We start from the raw sequence: 24,094 nt of genomic DNA, 5'->3' as shown, positions 1-24,094 counted from the left end.
TAAAATTTCCCATAAACAATGAATGATTTGTGTGAAGAGACCATTAAAACACCACCATCTACAGAACAGCTTGTTGAATCCAACAGCAAATTTGAAATGGCAGTTGGTGATCATGTGACCGGGTCATGACTTATGCAAATTAGCTTCTGACTGTCTATTAGGTCTGACTGCCTATTAGAGCTTCATTTAGAGCTTCATTTTGATGATGAAAAAATCATAAGTATTAGAGCTTCATAAAAAAAATCAAAGTATTAGAGCTTCATATAGTGACTGCCTATTATAGACCTTCATATCTGTCAAGCTCTTTGACTGCCTAAGTCACAGGCCTTCAACTGCCTAAATTTCCAGCAACTTCTTGTTGATAGTTTGATTAGGCAGTCATTTGTCTTCAACTGCCTATGAACTGCCTATTAACTGTCTATTAGGCAGTTGTGTTTGGTAAGGGTAGTAACCAATCAAAAATAGAACCAATTAGAAATAGAAATAGAAATCAAAATCGTTATTAGAGCCTGATAATTTGTATTTCTGCAAGTCTTGCCTTTAATTATCCCGGACTGGCATGAAAACTGACAAAATTCCAAGACCCCCACCAAACAGTTAGTCCTACCATTGCATATTAATTATTGTTTACAAGCATACCGCGGAAACATGACATGTTGCCCATGAGGATCGACGCTAAGTCAGGTACCGTGTGAGCAAACTCAAAAATAGCGCAAACAGCGCGAGCGTACACAAAAGAAACTTTGCGCGTAAGATAAGCGATGTCGCCAGGTCTGAACGTTGTACCGGCGTCAGCTGAATTCTAATATGCCTAGGGGGCACAGGCAAGGAAAATTCCTATCTGTTTATTTATTCATCTATGTTTACAAGTAACAAATAATTACTACCATGATCGTTGTTTTTGTGACAGGTGCTATCGAGTACATCGTCAGTCTACTCGGGGAAGCAGTAGAAGATGAGGACAGACGAGCACAAGGATTGTCATGTGCTGAGTTAGCACAAGGGTTGGGAAGACTAGCTGTGTGTGATAGGAACAAAAGCAAGGTAAATTATACAATTGACCTTTTCAGTAAATCCCATAAGCCTTTGTGAGTACACCTGAGATGTCATCATTTGACGTCACACAGATGCGGACGTCATTTAGTGAACATCCCTACTGCGCGTTTCAAAGCCGTGAAGTGCACAGTAACAATGTGCGCGTCGGAGTGACAACATCACAGGTCTACCTGCAAAGGCTTATGGGATTTACTGAAAAGGTCAATTGAATGAAGGCCGCATGATGAAAGTCTGCGTTTCCACCACTCAACCATTACAATGTGACCACAGGGAGGTTTAATATTTGTTGTGGAATTACTTGTGTCTAAAATGGCACACTGTTCATTCGTAATTGCTATTTAGTTGGCTATAGCCTATATGGGTGCACCAAATTGCATTCTGAATAAGAGAAATGTCCTTCTGATATCAAATAAGTTGTGGCAAAGGATAAAAAATTGACATTTTTGACATTTAACAGTCCTCGAAGTAAACTTTATAAATCTGATGATATGTACTTAAAGTGTATGTAGGTGGGAGGAAAAGCCGGCCATCATACGAAAATTCAGACCTTTTGTATTGAAGATATACATGGAGTTTCATAAAAGACCTACAAATTAATTGATATCAGAAGGACATTCCTCATATTCAGAATGCAATAAGTGTGTCTGATGTGCTCTCAGTCCCCACAAAGATACGGCGCCAAGGTGATTCATGATCCTGCAAGCTAAGAATAAAGGTTTGCATGTCCTCAACTACTTTTTTTGGAGTCTAGGCGCTCAGTCAGAAGACATTGTGTCTGAATGTCCAGCATTAAGAACTTTGTGGCCATCGTCTTTTAATTGATCTTGATCTTGTCTGTAAAAATAATTGATTGCATTATTCTTAGTTTCAGTTCAAGATTAATGTACATGGTCACAAATTAAAACAAAATTGCTTGCTTACCATTTAATTGACAAGTAATTTCACTCATTAAACATCTCAAATTATTTCTGCTCAAATCAAATACAGAGAGCATTCTATCAATTATAGTTGTCAAAACCAATTTATTTCGCACATGTTGTGATTTGCACTTCCTACTATCACATCAAAGATAGACTCTTGTTGTTGTTGGTATTCATGAAATAAGACTACTCCCAGGAAATTGCAGAACTAAATTTAAAATTGTTTTTGCCAAGATAGATAAAATTGGATAAAGTATTGTAAAGAAAAAAAATTTTGCATCACAAAATTTCCACAATTTAAAAAGAACCATAATTTTGAAAGCATGAAATTTTCACAAATCCATGTCACTCACAAATTGTGCAAACATAATCCTTGAACAAGACCTATAACTGAGCTAGGATTGATGAGGACAGATAAAATTTTTGGTATGTTTTTCATCAGGCATAAATTTACACATGCAGACCATGTAGGGATAACCATCAAAATTTCATGTTGACCCTATTGCTACAAAAGATTGTTTTCTGAGTAGAACTAATCAACAGAAGTATTTTGGTGGTTAAATGGTCAAAATCGGTCAAAAACTTTTCAATTATGAATTATCAAAGTTTCCCATTCTGACCGGTCATTGGAACGAAATAAAATGACAAGGTCCAAAAATAGCAGTTGGGAGCAAAATTGGCATAAGCATATGAAGAGCTTTGTTGCAAAACCCCTTACATCCACTTTTGACTTTTTGAGAAAAACAGCTTTTTTTAATTGTGCAAGTATTACTTGTTCGATTTGATTCAATTTGGGGTTGGATAAAGTGTTGATGAATAGAAACTAAAAGAATAGGTTTGGGGCAATTTTCAAGCCTTCCTATTTATTTTATTATTTCTTTCATATCGCACCTTTTGTGGATGTAAGGGGTTTTGCAACAAAATAAATTTACCGCTTTTCTAGAATCCACCTTTGCAATCAAATTTGAGCCCATTTGTTTGCACTACATTATGTAACTTGACTAATGCTTTGAAAATCAAAAAAGAAAAATTGAAATATCTCATTTACTTTTTTAATTATGAATTTTTAATTAAATTCGGGAAAATTGCATTTTTTGGGTATTTCCGAAGCTACACCTTTTGTTAATTAAAATGATTTTTTCAAACATAGTGACCCAAAAAACAGTTCCTTTTGGTTTTAATAGGTAAAGAACATCCCAGGCTACCATTATACATCAACAAAATTAAAACAAAACAATTCTATATTCATTTTTAGTTCAGATTTCCGGAAATTCCTAAGATTTCCCAAACGGAAATATGCGATAACTCCGGAAGGAAGGTAGTATGAAGGTCAAACAACCACCAAAATGTGTATCTTTACCCATACTATAATATTATGCCAAAAACCCAATTTCGCCAAAAGTGGACGTAAGGGGTTTTGAAACAAAGCTCTTCATATATTTACCTTTATATATTTCTTTATTTTAACATATTTGCAAACATGAAACAAGCATATTGTGAAAGTATCAAAGGGGTTTCTTATGAAATGGCACTTAACTAGTCACTGGCATAACTTATTTTTTCAAACCAAGGCATTGAAATCATGCATTTAGAGGACATTTGCCAAAAATCATCCAAGATAGCCGATATGGCACAAAATCAAAATTGCACTAAGTAGGTGAACTTTTTTTTCACAACCAAGAATTTCAATGTTATTGGGTTTAATATGACCAATTAGTAGGTGTATGTAAACAAAATCTTAAGTTTTGAAGGTCATTGACTCATTCACAACAATAGAGATTATCCTCATCATGCTCATGTGTATTCCTGTAGTATTCCTCATTCAAACCAAAGTAGCACTCAATACATTATGAGTATCTTTGTTCAAACCAATTCAATGCTTGACCTCGGAGTTACCTGCATGACTATCGCCGGGCTATTTTGAAACAGTTATGGTTGCTCATTCAGGTACTTCTTTTGAAAGTCCTAAACAAGGTATAGCCAGCAGCAAGTTGTAGATGTTATAGGCCTAAATATAAGAAAACGTTTAGGGTTAAGATCAGGTGAACAATACATCGAATGAGCACGAAACTTCACATTTATGTTCAGAAAGGTGTCTTCTTAACATGATTTGAAAGGAATATAAAAATTCCAAAGGGAAGCTGGTGATTTAATTTGTAACTCGAGATCTACTTGTTCACCCCCAATTTTTTAACCTTTTTACAGAGGGTATGATAGAGGTATTACTGGCAACTCTGCCAAATTACAGCTCAGTAGGCCACGTTTTTCACCTGATCTTACTGATTTGAATATTTTGTGCCATTCTTGAGCAGTGCTAAACTCAGCCACTGGCAATTAAGCGCACTGTGGCGATGGACCAATTTTGACTCGCACTTACAGAAAAACAAAATAAGTTATGTTGCTGTAATTTGCAAGATAGTTACAAAATATAATTGCCAGTAACTTCCCCAAATTTTACAGAAAAATATTGAAAAATAAAAGAATGAGATCAATTTAGAAATGTATGTGCAAGCAGTGCACAGTTGAGCTCCCTGCATGTCTATGGGAGTGTTCTAATCAAGTTGATGGTTCATTGGTCATCCCTAATAGAAGCTACAATCGTGGAAAAAATATGCAGCACACTTGTACTAAACAATTGAAATGAGTGCCCTATCAAAAAGTAGAGAGGCGAGTGAAACATGCATGCATGCGGTGTATGTGAAGCACAAGACTCCCCCCTGTATATCACTCTTTCCCACTCCCCATCTTTCAATGTTGGAGGGTCTCACAGACCTGTTGACTAACAAGGCTTGGTCTAACATTGAATTTGGGAGTGGGGGTGGAGATATACATAAAGTCAGACAAAGTGTGCCAACATTTTTTACCAGTATTGTAGTTTCGAGACTACCATAAAAAAATTGACATAATCTAAATAAAAGTATAACATCAATATCGAAACTGATATGGAACTGAATGAAAAATTGAATCCCAGAATTTAATGGAATCGGGAGTAAGTTTAGACTTGGTCAAAAAATGATATTGGTCTATGGGTAAGACCATATTCTCTCCTCTTTGATATAGAGCATGACACAGTTAAACTTGTCAAAATTGATTTGAATAGCAACATATAGTTATCTGTGAAGTTTTTTAGAAATTAAGTTGTAATCTTGTTTGTAAATTTCTGATGATTGTTTTTACTAAGAAAAAAATTATATTATTTGAAAATAGTATTTAAAGAGGAAGCAATATGATTAAATCTGACTTTAGAGGATTAAAAGGTTCCAAATGCATCACGAGCTTCTACTATTAACCAATTGTCAAGAAATCTACTTTACAAGTCAAAGTTTCCGTTAATCATTTCCAGTCAACTTGAAACTTCTTCTATTACAACTTCTGGTTCTCTATCCTCCGTAAATCTACACTTCCCCAATCATTTGTAATAACATCCATGTTATAATGTGTAAGATTATCGTATTTTGTTTTTGTCAATTTGAGCAGGCAATATGCTTCTGACTCATGCTGCATGTGGTTTCTTTTTCCTAATCATATACAAGTGTTATCTTCCCTGTATAGAATGTTAAAACCCCCACTTTTTATGCCAATTGTAGTTCAGTGGCAGCACCATTATTGTTTTGATGAGTTTATTGGTGGAAAAGTGAATTTTTGGGAAATATCCAAAAATTTGGACATAATTTGCTGAAAAGAGTGGAATTTCCAATAATTTATGATTTTGACTAGTACAGTGAAAGCCTTTAAGGCCACCACTGAGCAAGTTCAACACCTATATTTTGGATTGTAACTGGCTAATGGTTCTGAACAAAGCTTATAATTGGGTTGGTGTTGATGATTAGAATTAGGGTTCTGATTATTAGGGCAAGGGTTCAGCCTGTCTTACACCCTGACAGCTGCCTTCTTTCTTCATTATTTAACTATTTTGATTGGTTACAAAGAGGGCTATATCATCTATTGAACCAATCAGAGACTTGATAAGAATAATCAGCAGGGCTGAAAGGAATTAAGCTTAAAATTGCTGAGAGATCTAAAAGATCTGTTTTGATTGGTTACTCAGATGATTATATTGTGTACATTTTTGTGTATGTATCCAATTAGAGGCTCTGTACTATAAAAGGCAGTATAATTGGGTTAAACATCCCATTCTTTGAAAGAATTAAGTATTATGATGGAGACTAGCTTTAGTTTTTGAATATGACCCAAAAATTACAGACTGGTATATAACAGTGTGTAGAATGTGGAGACGACATACAGCATTTATTTGCACTACACTTAGGGAACAAACCAAAAGTTTGATGATGTCCTATAAATGAAAATGCTTTCGGTAGGAGGCTAACCCCTCTCCCTCTCATCCCCGGTCCCCGCACTCCTTGCATCCGCGGGTATTCATGCTTGTCAGTGAACTTTAAAAACACCCCCTTTTGCATCTCATTTTGTGAAGTTTTTAGGGGAAAAACATCCCGTTTTTTAGCGATTTCATGAATTATTTGCCCTTCGACAATACCCCTATTTTCACAAAAACGCGAACGATATTTCTAATACACCCTTTTCTGGCAGAAACGCGCAGGCTGCTCGATGAAAATACCTTTTTTTTTCAATTTCGCGAAGACATGGTTTGAAAAAACACCTCTTATTTCGAAAAAATTTCGACGAGCATGAATACCCGCGGATGAACGGAGTGCGGGGACCGGGCTCTCACCCTGAAACAAAAGATCAACTTTGATATTTTAACTAGTTTTTATAAGCTTAATCAGATTCCCCACTAATGAAAGGACTTCTGTTTACAGGATGTCATTGAAGTTTTTGTTTGTTCCCTTATACAGCATATTGCTTTAGACATTAATAGGCCATGTGAAATTACATCCTGAAGTATCATGAAATGCTAAAAACAGATGCTGCCCAAATGCCTGCGTTTGCAGTTACAGTGAACCTTTAGATGATACTTGTCAATGTGTACTTGTATCTAATGGGGCAGGATATAGTCATTATAAGTCTAGCTAACATCGCTAGCTTGGCCTGGTCCAGTCAAATAGATACTTTGTTATGGGAACTAATCTATTGTGGATGTGGCATTTAGGATTTGGAAATAGCCTGTCTGAAACACTCAAAGATTCTGGTGGAAAGATAAACATAAAAATTACTTTAAATTGTGCATTCTTCTTGGAATCTACATCTAAGACTGGTCAGACAGTTATTGTTTGGTTTAACCAGCAGAACATTAAATCATATTCTACCAATGACGTTATTGAGGTCCATTCAATTTGGGTGGTCAGATTTGGTCTTACTGTGTTTGAGTGTACATGTACCTCACATTGATGGATATGTCTGTATCAAAATAACTTGATTCCCAAGTTTTGAGTTAACAATGTGCTAGCTGTTTGATATAGTGGCAAAAACGGTCCATAGAACAGTATGTGGAACATTGGGGGATGTTCATAACATCTAAACAGAACACATTTCATGTTTAAAATTTCACTGGGATTATGAGAAAAGTATGAATATTACTCTGATGCTAAACTCTCTATTTTGATAGGATAAAGTTGGGACATGAGGCTGTAGATCTGGTCACACCCAAATAGAAACTTTAGAACCATTGCAAATACAATGACTATAGTTTATGTTTAAACTTTTTTTTGTACCCAACATTAGCACTAAAGAGTACACAGAAAGGCAGCAAATGAAAGTTAGAAAAGTTCAGAAGGGGTATTTTCAGACACAAATTTAATAGATTGATTGTTTAGAGTATAGAAATGTGGAAATTATGTATGTAATGATTGTTTAGGTACTTTTTTTAGGGGGCATGGGAGAAATGCCCTTGTCTTGGACTTTGGTCTCCATTCAAAATAAGAAACCTGTGAAATGTTCAGTCTATTTTCCCCATTGCCTTCTTTGCCAATTTACACTCCAGGTCATAAACATGATATATTATGTATGCCTACATGTGGCTAGCATTCTTTTGGCAGTGAAGTTATAGCTAAATCAGGAAGGCATTAAACTCTGTTGCATTGGTGTTTGGTGATGTAAATTCAAACCCTGACACAGTCTCTGTTTGTGCTGTTGAAATAATTGAGCTACATAACTTGAAATTCCCCTGGGAAACTGCTTATTGTCTCCTGTATCCATACAAGAACTTAGGGGAACTGATTTTTGGCTTGTTCTGGTTTGTTACATAATCATGGTTTATACAATATCGTGTGTCTTGGGCCACAGTGGGCGGGCAGTGAATCTGAGTAGTTTGCTGAGGCTTGTAGGTTTATGATTATGCTTTAATAGTGCACTATAAAATCATTGTACTTTTCTCAGTGGGCAGGCTACCATGATTGATAAGCAAAATTTATCCTAGGCAACTATCCTTTAAAAACAAACAAACAACGCTATATATATTCTTATTAAGGAAAAATAGTTAGCATCAGTACTACCCGAGGAAGACTCTGGGCTTAGAGATGTTTTACCATAGCAACAGAAATATTTGAAAGGAAACACTCGAGGTCCTGGCATAATTGTGTCAATTAACATCACTTAAAACAAGATCTTGATCACTTGTGAATGCAAAGAAATTGATTAAATTGTACGTTTTGGCGGAAATTGAAATATCAGTGTGAAGAAACTGATAAAATTGTATGATTGAAGGAAATAGGGGTATTTGATTTGTTTTTCTTAGCTACGAGGGTCACAAGATATATGCCAAATTCATGTATAGTACTTGTGAGAGTGAAATTAGGTGAAAGTCATGTCCTTTAGGCAACGGGAAAAATTCTAGCTACAGGCGGCAAGACCTTTCAAGTAGGGTCAAGCAGTTAGGCATTTTTTGTTGCGCAAATGACTCTTCAAATCACACCAAAATCTATAAATAAATTGCAATTTTTCCCTTGTTGTGCTCATTATTTTTTCAGTCATAATAAATCTACTTTATAAATAAATCTTCTTACATGCATTCAGCAATTCTGTCAAACTCAATCCACTTTTGGCTCCAAAACAGCTGTTTTTATATACATACAGCTAAAATAATAATCCCAAAACCAAAATTCTGGGTCGGTTTGGCCCGTAGAGCAGGGTTTTTGTCTTGTCACCTATATGGTAATTGGCCAAAGATTAACGGATCTAGAGAGTGCATGTATGGTCATTTGGACATGGCATTAACTATTATTAAGTCATAACTCCAGCATATCCTTCCTATCCTAATGTTTTTAAACATTAGGATAGGAAGGATATGTTACAGGGAATTATAGTTTGGTTTTAAGTGTTTGTATGTTAAAATAGAGTGTGTTCTATAGGGTTTATCTGAGGTTTAAAAAACAAAAGTTCAATGATCACTTAAATACTGTAGAATTCCATCTACAAGTCCCGGGGGGGGGGTCACTCTCACACAAAAGTGCCTCCCACCCGCATCCGAACACCTCTGAAATGCACCCTTAATGGCGAATTTTCACATAACCAAATTGCACCCTTAATGGCGAAACACATGCAAAATCCTACCCTAAATGGCGAGCACATGCAAAAACCATACCCTAAATGGCGCCAACTTGGAAATATCTATATTGATACCCTAAGTGGCGATTTAGGGGGTATCCAAAAGTTTTGACATCACCCAGAAGGAAGGAGCTATATCGATGAAATTTTGTCAGTGTAATCACTGGTCCTTATGTACATTATGGTCCAAAAATGGTCTCATAAGTATGTTTACTTTTTTTACAAGTGGCGCTAGATGGGCAGTAGGCGCATAACCTTTTCATGATAAGATCCTCCACTTTCTTGAGTTTCTTCACTGAGGCCGCATTATCCGAAAGTGATGGACGCCCACTTCTTGGCTCATCTGTGAGGGACATGTGGCCAGTTTGGAAATTCCTTTTTCAAAAAGCAACGGTGCCATATGATGGGCAATCATCACCGTCGATATCTTTCATTTCATTATAGATTTTCTGAGCATTGTAGGCCTAACCCTTCAAATGCAGGAACTTAAATCATGCTGCGTGCGTCAATTTTCACCATTTTACAGGTTATGCGCCTACTGCCCATCTAGCGGCACCTGAAAAAAAGTAAACATACTTATGAGACCATTTTTGGACCATAATGTACATAAGGACCAGTGATTACACTGACACAATTTCATCGATATAGCTCCTTCCCTTCTAGGTGATGTCAAAAACTTTTGGATACCCCCTCGTAAACAGGGAAATGAGCTAATTTGATACCCAAGGTGTCTTTTTGATTTAGCAGACATATAGATACTGAAGAAAACATGCACAAAAGTAACAAGAATCAATTAAAAAGTGGTGATTTTTATAAAATAAGTGCAACTCACTCAAACAATAATATTACTAACCCTAACCGTCTAAGGATTTGGCTGAAAAAGGACCCCTAAATGGCGATGCCTTCTGAAAAAGTACCCTTTTTTTTTTATTTCGTCGACGCCGCTGTGTGTTGAAAAACATACCCTTTTAGACGTTTTTCTTGGACACGGGTGCGTAGCAAGTCAAGTAGTGAGTGACCCCCCCCCACATGTTTACTCTATAAGGTCTTCCTCATCAACAACCCTTTTTTGTTTGTGAAGTAAATGGATAACTTTTCAAATGCACAAAATGCTGGCAGTTGCTGCATCGGGATCTGCACTTAATCTTTCAATCCAAACATTTGATCTCTTGTAAACAAGTGGTGTCTGTGTAAAGAGCCAAGATTTGAACCTTACGCAGCAGCTGTGTAGCCACTGTATTAAATGATTTAGAAAGCTTGACCGTAACATGTGGAAGTAATTAACTTGAACTCATCCTTGTCTGCAGGAGTTATCCTTTAATTCACAAATCTTAAGTTTGTCCATTGAAGATTATAGTCATGACACTGTAGAAGAGTGTAGAAGCTTGTAGATATTATAATCCTGTGAAGTTACCCTTACATATTTGCTGCTACAGATGACAGATTGTCTAACAACTTAATAATCACATAAATGAGTGAATGGCTACCATTGAAGAGAGGAGGTGGATAGATGAGTGGGCAATTCATTTGTATACTGTTAGGTTGTTGCAGCTCTGGTTTTTGATGAAGGGCTATATATGTGACATGACCAAGGGGAATGAGTCACATGTCGGCCCTGGTTGAAAATGAGTTTTACACATTTTTCTAAAGAGGACATTTAGAGCTTGCAGAAACTGAAAACCCCATGTTGATATGACTTTTCTTTGTGAAGTTATGTCAATTTATCAATCGCTGAAAACAATATAAAACAAAAGAATTTAAACACTTTCTTTGCCAATATCTCAAAATCAATATTAGCGACATCCGACTTGTTTCCTTTGATCGTGTCACATATGGTCAAGTGGGCTGTTTGCAATGTTTGGACTTAAATCAGCAACGACATTTGTCTTCCCCCACCCTGTCAGATAATTTGGTCTTATCGTTTCATTTTATCACTCCACCTCACCTTTGCCTGGATGAAAACATGTGACTTGCTATACACCCACGTCCAAAAAAATTTTTGAAGAGGGTGATATTCCCCATATAACACCGTCAATGTTTTTTAATGCTCTTTTCGGGCTAACAGCCAAAAGCCAACAAGTACAAAATTGGTTGTTTGTGATTTAGGTGCGCACATTTCCTAGTTTGTCAGACGTAGATGGGTAGCACTTGTGTGTGAGAGTGATCCCTGGAGGTTGAAAATGCATTCATATTAAACACATTTACCTTCTTATATTAGTTTGGTGACTCGTGAGATAGGCTTGAATATTTCTTTTACCTGCCAGGATCATTAAGCTGTAAAAACCAAAGTAAAAACATGTACATACACCTTGTTGACTAATAAAACACAAAGGTGTACTTTGACAACAACCTATCATGGCAGCAGCATCAGGCAGGAAATCACCAGGATCAACTAGGCTGTCTTTATCGGATAACACTACCGCAACAAGTGTTTGGGAGCGCCTGACTGCCGACAGGCACAGAATCATCCCAGGTCTAATTTTAGTCCATGCCTGATTATATGCTCTATGGGTAATGGGGTATGCAGAGCTGTAAGCTTCAATAGGATGATAAAGATGATTTGAATGTTTTAATTTTGGGATGTATAAGCTTGAAGTTCTATGTTAATGATGATTTAAAAGGCTTTAGATTGTGAGGGAAAAGTGACATTTTGTGGGGTAAGGAAACTTTTTATCAGGATTAAGGGGACTAACCGTTTGATGATAAAGATGACTTGACTTAAGAATATATAAGCTTGAAGTTGATGACTTAAAAGATTTTGGGATGTAAAGCTTGAAGTTCACTTTTAATGATGATTTAAAGGCTTTATGAAGGAAAGGTAATATTTTATGGTGTAAGAAAACTTTTTATCAGGATTTAGAGGACTAACCACGATTAACTTATAAAATGTGTACATGTATAATAATAGTTACGGTTAAATTACCACACATCACTTTTATAAGTGACACAATCAAGGCAAATAAAATGAAATAAACAAATTAGCATAATTCTCAAGAAAGAATAATGTCAGTGTGTGCAATAGAACATTACCTATACTTTGGCTTTCCTTAAATTTGGTCTAGTGATGTTGAATACTTTTTCGCAGTTGCACCGCAAGCATGCTGACAAACTACCCTGCGTCTACGCTTTGCACGATTGACTTTACCCTTGTGATTCATACTGCAACCAGCAAAGTATAGGCTACACCTACTGAACTTGAAGTGGAGCAATGTTTAGTTATCCACTGGCTAACTTGCTTACTGGCTGACCATGAAAAACATTCTTATTGTAAAGATGAGTTAATGAGACACAATGTAACTTACTATCCACTCTACCACACCAAATAGTATGTAGCATTCTTATCATCTTTACAATAATCATGTCCAAGATCTTTCAACTTGTCTTTCTTCCAATACTTGTTGGAAGCCAACAGTGTGTAATCACAGTCTGCAGTAGCACAAGCAATCTCTTAGTATTTTTGAAATTGTGAATAATCCCTGTATTTCATAGAATACTTGAGAGTAATGCTAGACTTTTATAATGTGTATAATATATTCTTCTCTCAGGTTTTCCAAGTTAGTAACCTACAATCATACCAATATGCTGGAAGCCAATAGAGCAGATAAAAAGTCTTTAGCTTGCACTATTTGGTTTGACATTGTGGATAATCCAAGTTTTTTAACAAACTAAAACTAGTATTTATTTTTACAATATTTTTATATTAGCTATATCAGCTCTTCCAAACACTGGTAGCCTACAATCTTCTTATGCATGTTTACAAAGAAGAACACACTACAGCTATCCATTGAAGCTGTGTAGCTGAGGGTTGTCAAATTTTACCATCCTTTTTTTTTACTCATTAAAACCAAAGAAAAACTTTTAAAATAATCTTTTTGTCTTAGATGTCCGAAGCAGCTACCCTTTCATTTTCACTGTATCCTAGAAGGCATATAGTGTAGAGGAACAGCCTGCAGCAGCCCAAACCATCTGGCCAAGCATTATCAAATCTAATAAAATATTTACAGGAACAAATTTATTTTTATTTCCATAATTTTCTTTTAATCCCAGATCTTCCAAGCTGGTAGCCTTCCATTATTACTCTGCATGCTGGAAGCCAACAATGTTGAAGAACAGGCTGCAGCAGCCCAAGCCATCTGGACGTTGTCATTTGATGAGTTAGTCCGACAGACTATGCAGAAAGATGAGCCCTGTCTCAATGCCCTCAAGAAAGCTAGTCAGAGTGATAAGGAACAGGTGCATACGGCAGCTAAGGGAGCATTATGGATTATACAGAGGACATCAACAAATAAAAGTAAGAAGTTCCTATTCATTGGCAGGGTTTACTTTAACGCACAAAACATGTGTGTTTATGCATTCAGACACTTTGCGGACCCCTTCAAGTCCCAAAGTCCAACGCGTACAAAATCTTGAAAACGTACGCGTTCAAATATTGCAAGATTTTAATAGAGAAACCCCGATATTGTGCATTTATTCTCGGCTTTTGGTGGCTTCGTATTATTTTCTATTATATATAAAGAAAAGAAAAATGTGTAGCAGTGTAACATTATTAACATTGTCGTCCCACCTCCAGTTAAAACTCTTCTTGGAGTATTTAGGAGGACCCACATCCAAGTACCAAGTAAACCGGCAGGCTTCAATTATAGGTCTTCATTTTGCAAAAGTTTCTAATTACTTCTCAGGGGCATTAAAATTGCCCCTCCCCCTTCTGACTTCTCTAGATCCGCCACTGCTCCAAAAACACACATTGCTAAAAATGTCTTCAAATAATAATAACAAAAAATACCCCTTGGGCAATGTTTTGGACCCCTTCAGAGGAAAAATTCACAATTGAAAGGGTAAAAAAATTTGTAAATACCCCTTCAGCAAAATGCTTAAAGAAAACCCTGTTCATTGGTGGTGCTTTTTCTTACAGTCTTGTAACAGTTGCACTTCTATAGATATCATCAGAGTTCTTTCACACTTGATAACTTATGCCCCTGATTATTCCTTACAGCATTGTGCTGTATGTGGCATTAATTTAATTTGATTTGATTTGTTCAGGGTTAATCCTAGATAACCCTAGACTATGCCATAGTCGAATTTTATTAAAAATATGTTATTATTAGTCATGATGAACCCATTTCGATTTCGTTGAACTCAATATTATACTGATGTTTATTAAAATTAAAGTATTCAATAGTAAAATGGTCATAAAGAGTTAAAACTATCAGACGATTAGTGACAATAAAAGTAATTGAATGCAACATTATCTTGCATAATTATAACGGCTCACTTTAATACTGAACAATTCTGATTTTGGAATCTACCAGTTTATTGATAGCGAACCCCAAATTTCGACTATGAACTTTGAATTGTAAGCAGAACTTTAAACCCCTGGACTTTGCTCTCTAAAAACACACAGTCAAGCATACTTGTATATCAGTCCATTAACCACAAGTACTAAGCATGGACGCTTAAATGTTTGATGAGAGATTAACTTTCAGATCAACACAAAAGCGCCGCAAATACCACAGACAGTTGTTTACGTGTAGTTAATGGTAATGGCGCTGGCTCAGACGATTTAAACCATAGCAAGGTATGGGCGACCAATCACAAGGCAGATCCATTTAAAGATGCATTACATCATGGACAATTTTAGTTAGGCCAGAAATTGGCCTAACTCTCCATAGAGTCCCGTGTTAAAAATCTTAACCGCAAGGCAATGTCAGTAGTCCACTTGGGAAGCTAACAAACAGAGGGAGTAGGGTGACTGATCAGATGTGAAAATCTATCAATTGTGCACACATTAATTAAATCAGAGTTTTAAGCTTAAATACAATATCCAGAGTACATGCACAATGGGCAAGTGGACTACGGGGTAGTCTAAGATAACCCAATCTTCCTTGGGGTCCATTAGAACACCGGGACAGGTTGGGACAGTCAGAGGTTAACACCATATTCTTCTCAAAACTGACTGCGAGCTACAGGTATGGCTCTTCTATACACAGGACCAATGACAGTATGTCCCCTCCAAAGGACAGAATTCTATCATGGTTTACTTGCCCAACTCTAAATGCAACATTTGGAAATGATATTCTGAATATCTACAAATGACCAGCAGATGGTTCAGAAGGTATATAGGTGTACAAATGTGTAATGTGAATTTGTGCTAAACACTGACATAGACCAGAATGAATATATTTCCCTAGCCACCAAATAATTATGTTAAATGTGTGATTGAATCCTAGTGCATTGTAGGATGAGTGCAATTCATTATGATGTGTATAAGGCACACTGTGAAAGAATTGTGTAAACTAAAAGTGGAGCCATTTTGATATAATGATTGTTTAGTGGCAGAGACGTATGTCCTTTAGTCGCAGTACATGCACATTCTCCATTAGTCTCAGTACATTTGTGTGTGGCATAAGGTTAAATACCACTAATTATGTATTACACGTGTTTCAATGGGAAAATGCCTAATTTCGGGTGGAATTTTCTCATATTCAGAACTCTCACAGTTCAATGTCACCAATATCAGGTGAAACTATATGATTTAGATGACAAATGATCAAAAATTCAACATAGGTTGACCCGAGACTTTTCTTGTTTTAACGCACTGAACCGTAAACACCTTAAAATGACAGTGCGCCCTCGAAGCTGAAAGTTACAATATGATAGGGCGACTATTTACTAAAAACCGAAGCCGTGCGTATGAATTTTGGTACTATTACATCAAAAATGTCATATAATGAGAGAAAATGTACCATTTTGAAGCATCAAACTCTAAAAAGTACTTTTTTGGCTATATAACTTGATCAATTTCAGCGATTTTAATGCAGTCTTTTCGAATGCCATGAAAACAAATAGTTCCTCGTCTTATTTCAATGTATCACCCAGGCCTATTGGTGGTCTTTAACCTATATAAGCACAAAGGTGCTCCAATCTCGGGTAAAATGCCATGAATGTAAACATTGACATTTGCAATACATGTTTTAACAAGAAAATTTCTGGAAAACAGCATGACGAGTAAAATATCAATGATTTTCGGACACCCTGTATGATGACTGTTTCGCTGTTTTTGCTTCAACCTAGGACTATATCTGGAGATTCGTATCTGTAGCCTGTCCTAGCACGATCAGATCATATTAAGATTGATTTAGGGTTAGTGTTCCGATTTAGGCTTGCTGTTTAGTGTTAGAATTGTTGATTAGGATCAGGTTCCCATTAGGAATAGGGTTTTTTATAGGGCTAGGCTCTTGGATGGGGATAGAGATACGGCTAGGTCCGAGGATTATATATGGGTTTAAAATAGAGTTATAGATCAAGTTAGGGTTCCGGCTTGAGTTAGGATAGAGTGAGGCCACACAGGATGCTGTAGAGGCCCATAGACAACGTGTACACAAAGACTAGGTTTTATTTTACACGTGACTATAGGCCTTACATGCGCCTTAAAGCTTAAGCAAAATGCCTAGCCTAGGCCTATACTGTATTTTCAATGTATAGGCCTATGTAATGCTATTTAGGGCAAGGAAATCACCAACAAAATGTGCATGTGGGTCTAATTAACAAGGTGGCATGTCTATATGATCATCAACATTGATTTTTCATCATCATTAAGCTTTCTATATGTATACGCAGGCAAGCGAAGGTTGTTGAATTTAGAAGCCCTGAAATCACAGAAACCAGCCGTAAACCCAATACTAATGCCACAAGTCCCCCACTCAACCCGTTAGGGGCCTACTACCTTAACGGGTTCTAAAAACATACCTTAGTAGTCGAAGAAGATGCACGTTTTCTTGCCAGGGCAAATACAGTTAAATATTGAAAAATGTAAGCAAAAAATAGCTAGAAAAGTCTCCATGACGAATATCAGATCCACAGAATTCAGTGTTTCTATAGGTTAAATACCACTAATTATGTATTACACGTGTTTCAATGGGAAAATGCCTAATTTCGGGTGGAATTTTCTCATATTCAGAACTCTCACAGTTCAATGTCACCAATATCAGGTGAAACTATATGATTTAGATGCCAAATGATCAAAAATTCAACATAGGTTGACCTGAGACTTTTCTTGTTTTAACGCACTGAACCGTAAACACCTTAAAATGACAGTGCCCTCGAAGCTGAAAGTTACAATATGATAGGGCTACTATTTACTAAAAACCGAAGCCGTACGTATGAATTTTGGTACTATACATCAAAAATGTCATATAATGAGAGAAAATGTACCATTTTGAAGCATCAAACTCTAAAAAGTACTTTTTTGGCTATATAACTTGATCAATTTCAGCGATTTTAATGCAGTCTTTTCGAATGCCATGAAAACAAATAGTTCCTCGTCGTCTTTCAATGTATCGCCCAGGCCTATTGGTGGTCTTTAACCATAAAGATGTTTTAACTGCATTGGTGGGGACAATTGAGCATTGCACAAATGCATGTCTACTAACGTGCTGCTTTGCCATTGATATGGCGTCCTGGTTCACCACGATCAGTGACGATATGAAAAATGTACCGAGATATTGTCTCGTTTAAAGCAATAATGTGTGATTTGCATAAAGAATAGATTCTTATTTAAATGTTTGTTTTCACTGATCACATTATCCCCTGTTAATTTCGAGCCAAACAAATGAGGTATAACGAAGAAAATTGCGATTTCATTCCAACGCCTACAATGCGTATACTACGCTCGCCGATCGTATTGCATGTAACTGCTCGGAGCATCGCGCTCAACGATAACGTGTGTACATACAAGCTGACATCCATGGTACATGTTAGCAAGCACTCGATCGTTCAACCCTGAATAAACCCGGGTCAATCCGGTTTTAATATGAAAAATTATGCAAAAAGTAGAAATCCAAGTAAAATTGAGGGCATCGCTGTGATGCAATCACACATTATGGCTTTAATTTTGGTACAGTTATTTCTAATCTGCTTATGTATCTTGTATTTTGGTTTTCAGGAGGTAGAAGGCGGTGGAGTAGTCGTAGTAGCAGTAGTAGCAGCTACTCCTGTGACAAACCACACATAATGATTAGCTATCAATGGCATTATCAGAAGAGAGTCATGAAAATCAGAGATATGTTAACAGTAAGTATAGACATGGGTAAATAAGTTGATTTGATGGTCAGTTACATTTTAGAAGACTTAATTAAATATGGTATGATCAACAACCAATGGAAATCGGAGGAAGTTGTGAATATTGTTCAATATTGATTATTAGTAAAGAGTCCCTATTAGTGCCCACCCAGTGACTTTACAACAAGCAGACTGGTATTTATTAACTGCCCATGTAAAACTCTATAGGCTTTTTAGCCTGGCTTGAGCATTTTGCTTGAGCCTGGTCCCATCAGGACCCAAACAAACAAACAAACAAAATCTGGATCATGGTCTGAAACATATCTCACACTTTGATGATGGATGAATATTTTTTACGTATGTAATTATGTAAACAATGTAAAAAATAAGCACCCACCCATAATGACTTTGTTAAGGGTAGACGAGGTATTGTTGGTCAGGCAACCTAAAAATTGATTTTCATTATCTAGATCAATATATTATTGAAAAATAACACCTTGATGTTTTGCAAAAGTTCATTCTACAAATCATATACTTTGCAAACTTGCTTAATTTATTGTTGTTAATGAGTTTAATATGTACATTTTACAAAAGTGTTGTTGTTTCAGCCCTCTTTACAACGTAACTCAAGAACCGCAGCACCTATAAAAGTATATCTGTGATATTTTAATTCTTCTACACACTCGTTATGAATTGAGCAATGCAGTTTTTGCCAAAGCTCTCTACCATTCGTAAGATGCTGTGAACTTCCAAACAACAGTTTAAAATAATTAATAACCTTAAGCACTCTAGGTTTTCCCCTATCTTAATTACTGTGCCATGATCTGGGCTGACAAAAACAATTCCCATCTCCATACACTTTTCTTAATGCAGAAGAAAATTATCAGAACATGTACCTATTCCGTTTGGCTCGCCCACACCGACCCCTTATTCAAGTCTATCCGGACGCTAAAAATCCATGACCTTTACATTTTCCAAACTGCCCAATTTATGTTCAACTACCTTCATGACCTACTACCATCTCATACTACTGACCCAGACTATTTTATAACCAACAAAGACATCCACACCCATGACACCCGTTTCTCGAATGACCTTCACGTAACCCTTACCAATACCAAGCTGGCTGAAAACATCCTTCGGATCCAGGGTGCCCTGCTCTGGAACTCCCTTGATCATTCATTGAAACAGTCTCCAACATTGGCTATTTTCAAACATAGACTTAAAGATTATTTAATCGATTCTTATACCACAACTGATTAAACTTCCGCTTTAGGGTATTTTCAAACTGCCCGCTTTACTTGGGTCTGTCCTGTCCTGTCCTGTCTTGTCTTGTACTGTTCAGCCTGTCCATGCCTCATTACTTTATTTGGCACAATGTTTGATTCCGATCTTGTCCTAATTATCTTTCAAGTGAGGGAATCATACGCTTCTCGTTTCATTCAGACTTGTGTCAAAATATGTTATATATTATATTTATTTTTTTTATTGTTGTACTTTCAAGTATTATTATCTGATTTATTGATTCCGCTCAATTAATTTTCATTTATTCTTATTTCGCCACATGATACATTCGTTGTACATATTAATGTTGTAGCGTAAGTTAAATTTCCATCTTGTTCAGATTGGGTGCCACAAGTTTCACGCTCATGCTTTTTGGCATCCACATCTCTTCACTTTTCATGTTCTTATTGTGTTTCTATAAGTTATCTCATTATGTTTTCCTTATCTTTAATTTCCATTTGTATAATTTAATTGTGAATTGAGATGAAAACAAATAAACTTGAACTTGAACTTGAACTTGAACTAGGTGGTTAATGGAGCAAATATGGTAGATGGATTTTTGTTATCAAGAGTTAGCTCGAATCCCATGCCAGCACATTCAAGTTGGGTTACGTTGTGTGCCAGTCGGAATTTATGTTTATTTGTTGTGTTATTTAATCGTAACACTTTGGATTGGTAAACTGTTCTTTCTTTCTTATCATGAGTTAGATACGTGCAGTTATGCATCAGAATTTATTTCAAGAAACTAGCAACAAGGATTAAACTAAAAATTTGATATTACACTAAATTAAGTTAGCATCCTAGACTAAACCAAGCAGTCATCCAATACTAATCTAATGGTGAAGCTGTTTTCATTTTTAACGATCCATGGTCAGTAGGAATCCTCAATTGTAACCAACCGAGCCTTAGGCACTTACAACATCCGACCTGAAGGAAGAACATCTTATCTAATTATCATATTATTTATATTTACTTCAGAGTCTTGTTATGAAAAGGTTAATATACAAAGGTTCGATGACATGCATTGCCAAACTTCTGAAAAATTATTTTATGCAGAAATTCATTATTATTGCCATTATGTGTTGTCAGCTCCAGGGTGTAGCAAGAGCATCAGGGGCCCTTGGACAAGGACCAGTACGGGCCCTTTTAACCAGGGTGGGTTGGGGCCCTGGGACAGGCCAAAATTTAAAGGACCAAGTTTTGGTTTACGTATAATGCGGATGCATTAAAATACAGAGGGGGACTAACTTATTTTGTTCCGATGTTAAGACATCACACGCGGGAAATTTTACAATTTTGCCCTATTTTGGTCAAGAAAAATGCATGGGGCAATTTTTGGGCCCTGGACCCGGGCCCATCTGGCCCAATGGTAAATCCGGCCCTGCTTTTAACATCTCCATTATCAGCCCTTATTTAATTTTCTCATTAGTGCTCGGGGCCCCTGACCCCTCGGGCCCATGGACTTCATCCACCCTGTCCCCCGCTTGCTACACCCCTAGTCAGCTCTAAGGCATTCAATTGTTCTATAATGGCCATGTCTTTGCAGAAGTTTCCATATTGAAATGGGCAATTTTAAATGAATAATTAGAGGGTGATAGACAAAGGATGTGCACTTTTCTGTATTTAGAAGGGTGTATGTGCAGTCATTCTAATGATACATATCATGTCTTTGTAAGAGTACATTATGTATGTGTGTTTCATCACATGCACTCTATGCAGTAGAGCTGACAGAAACCCAATTATGATAAAATGTCCAGTGGATGTTTGTGTTCTGAAACCTTAAGCTTAAAATAGCCATTATCAACCATACATTAAAGCATGATTTATAGGCGTCATCAATAACTTAAATCATGTGTACATAGGCTTGATAGTTGATACATATATGTGTGCATGGCAGGATGTACATGTATGACATTTATGGAGAAAACATCTTGTGAGTAAAGGTGATATAATTAATCATAACACCAAAAAATCTTATAAAATCTTACTGCACAAAGCAACTGCAAATGATTGAAAATGGTCTGGCAACATGAACATTTGATGAAAAAGTATCATTTGGTTTTTCTATTGAAAAATATTGTTTGCAAATAGTTTGAATTTGTATTTGGTATTGATATTTTGTCCAATCTTGACGGAGGACTTTGATCAGAATTGGTAATCTGAATGCTTAGAATAAGAAAACAAAGTTTCTGCATGTACTACGATTTGTTCTTCTTTTACCATGCAATGGGGTGTAGAGTTCATCTTCCTGCATCCTCAGGATATGTCCCAGGAATCACAGTTGCCCTGACTTGACAGAGTTGATAAAAGGCTCAGTGTTGGTGATTGTATAGATCCATTCATTACTGACATGGTCAGTGAAGAAGCTTCATATACTGAGACATAATCTACCAATTAAAGATTGTGATGCAAGATGAAGAAGATATATATAATTAAGACAAATATAACACACCTTCTCAGATCAAAAAGCAAAATAAGATCAGTTGGTCTGATGATGGATCAGGTCACCTGTGTGATATGCTTAAGGGCAAATAGGATGGCAGGAGCCATAGTTTTCCAGTTTTAACCATTTTACTAAAAAATTACAGTGTACTTCTTAATAATTATAATGATCTGATGGGAAATGATTTAAGGAAGCCAAAACTATATTTCCATAGGTATTACAGTTCTTTTATCCTCCTGAGAAAAATCATGCACATGAGGCAGAAATTACACCCGTTATATCAAGATTAGGTCTAGGATCTCCTTATAGAACCCATATCATTCTTCTTGTGTGTCACCTTTATTTGTCTCAATATTTGAGTGCAAACACCACTAGTCCATGCTTCCCTCCAACCTGTCTTAAGCCAGATAAATATAATAATCCAAAATGGTTATTTTACCTGTTCAGTTGAAAACTTAGATAAGCTATAAATTCCAATCAAGACTATCTAACAATTCAAAATCTCGATCAGTTTTACAGCTGCTTGGTTGTAGTCTTTATACATAAAAAATACTTGATGTGTCAAATTGTTTTAAAAAAGTTGATATTGTCATATCTATTAAAAAAAAAAACCCAAAAAGATACACATGGTGTGTGCTTCCTTCAATACTTATATTAAGCTCTTTCAAGAACCTGTGAAAATAGAGCAGCAGAAAAACTTTTCTTACATTTGAAATGTTTCAAATTTAGTCTGTAGCCAAAATGATAGGAATTATCGATTTGATTTCAAAAAAGTTGTTCTAAATTTGGACAGTGCTATAAATATGAAGGCTTGATGTAAGTTTGGGAAACCAAACAAGGGTATATGATGTATTTCCTCAAGGCTAGAATTCTAGCAAGGAAATATGTAAATGTGTGTTACAGACGATAATCCTTGTTCATAATTCTTGATATGGCTTGATATCGCCCACCCGTTGCCCTAGTGCCCCAGTTAAGTGTTTTGATCAGGGTGCTGGAGAAATAGAACTGGATTGTCATAAGAGTTTGGTCTGATACTTCAGCAATTGTAGTACTTTTGGCCATGAGTGATATCAACGCTTTTAGTCTCAAGAACTTTGGTAGTTGCTAGATCGCTTGGACTTATAGTAACTGGGGCACTTGAGCCATGCTGAATTTTTTTTAAAGCGCAGTGATTTATAGTGCGCTACGCACAGGCACAACGCCTAGATGTTGATCCACAAGCCTCAGCACACTTTACAGGTTGTCGCTGACCACTACGCCCACATCATTCCATAAACCATTAAACAACAAATCAGGGACTTTGCTGCTACAAGAGCGCACACCCTAGACATTCCACAAATAACCATCGCAACCAGGATCAGCTCCCCTAGTTTTGACCGGGTTACAACGAGACAATTAGCAGTAAGATCCTTGTCCAGGGGAATTTCAAGCTAACTCAATTTTTCCACGAGAGCATACTAGGCACCACCAGGGTTCAAACCCGCAACCTCTCGCAACATAGTCGAACGCCTTAACGATTGAGCTAACTTGGCTGCTATAATCGGGAGCCCGAGATAAAGATAATAGTTTGCGTCTCACATCACCTGTCAATCAAATTGGGACACAATTTGTTTACGATTTGTCATGATGATCTGAACACTGGGGTAATTAAAGATTGGAGAAAATTAATATTCATGAGCACCCTTTCAGCCATTTTCCTCACTAAATGAATCAACCCAGGGGGTAAAGAGAATGAAGAAACTTTGAATTCCTCTTAAAGTGACTAGTGATTACAACCTGTTGCCTCATAACATAAATTTACAGCAACTTGATTTTGTCTTTAAAACCATCTGAATCCATTTATCTTTATCTTGGTGTAGATTATTCATCCAGT

At 36.5% G+C, this 24,094-nt stretch overlaps 1 protein-coding gene across 1 annotated transcript in view; it reads left to right on the top strand.

The window, feature by feature from the left end:
- Positions 1-24,094, top strand: part of LOC140142377 (uncharacterized) — a 68,545-nt gene that overhangs the window by 32,474 nt on the left and 11,977 nt on the right. The window contains exons 5-7 of the mRNA XM_072164346.1: positions 911-1,044; positions 13,485-13,728; positions 18,379-18,506. Of these exons, the coding sequence (XP_072020447.1) occupies positions 911-1,044; positions 13,485-13,728; positions 18,379-18,506 (506 nt within the window). The remainder of the gene's footprint in view (positions 1-910; positions 1,045-13,484; positions 13,729-18,378; positions 18,507-24,094) is intronic.

This window comes from Amphiura filiformis, chromosome 20 (genome assembly GCF_039555335.1).
Source record: "Amphiura filiformis chromosome 20, Afil_fr2py, whole genome shotgun sequence".
Classification (NCBI taxonomy): domain Eukaryota; kingdom Metazoa; phylum Echinodermata; class Ophiuroidea; order Amphilepidida; family Amphiuridae; genus Amphiura; species Amphiura filiformis.
The sequence above is the reverse complement of the archived record's forward strand: the minus strand, read 5'-3'. Positions and strand labels throughout refer to the sequence as shown.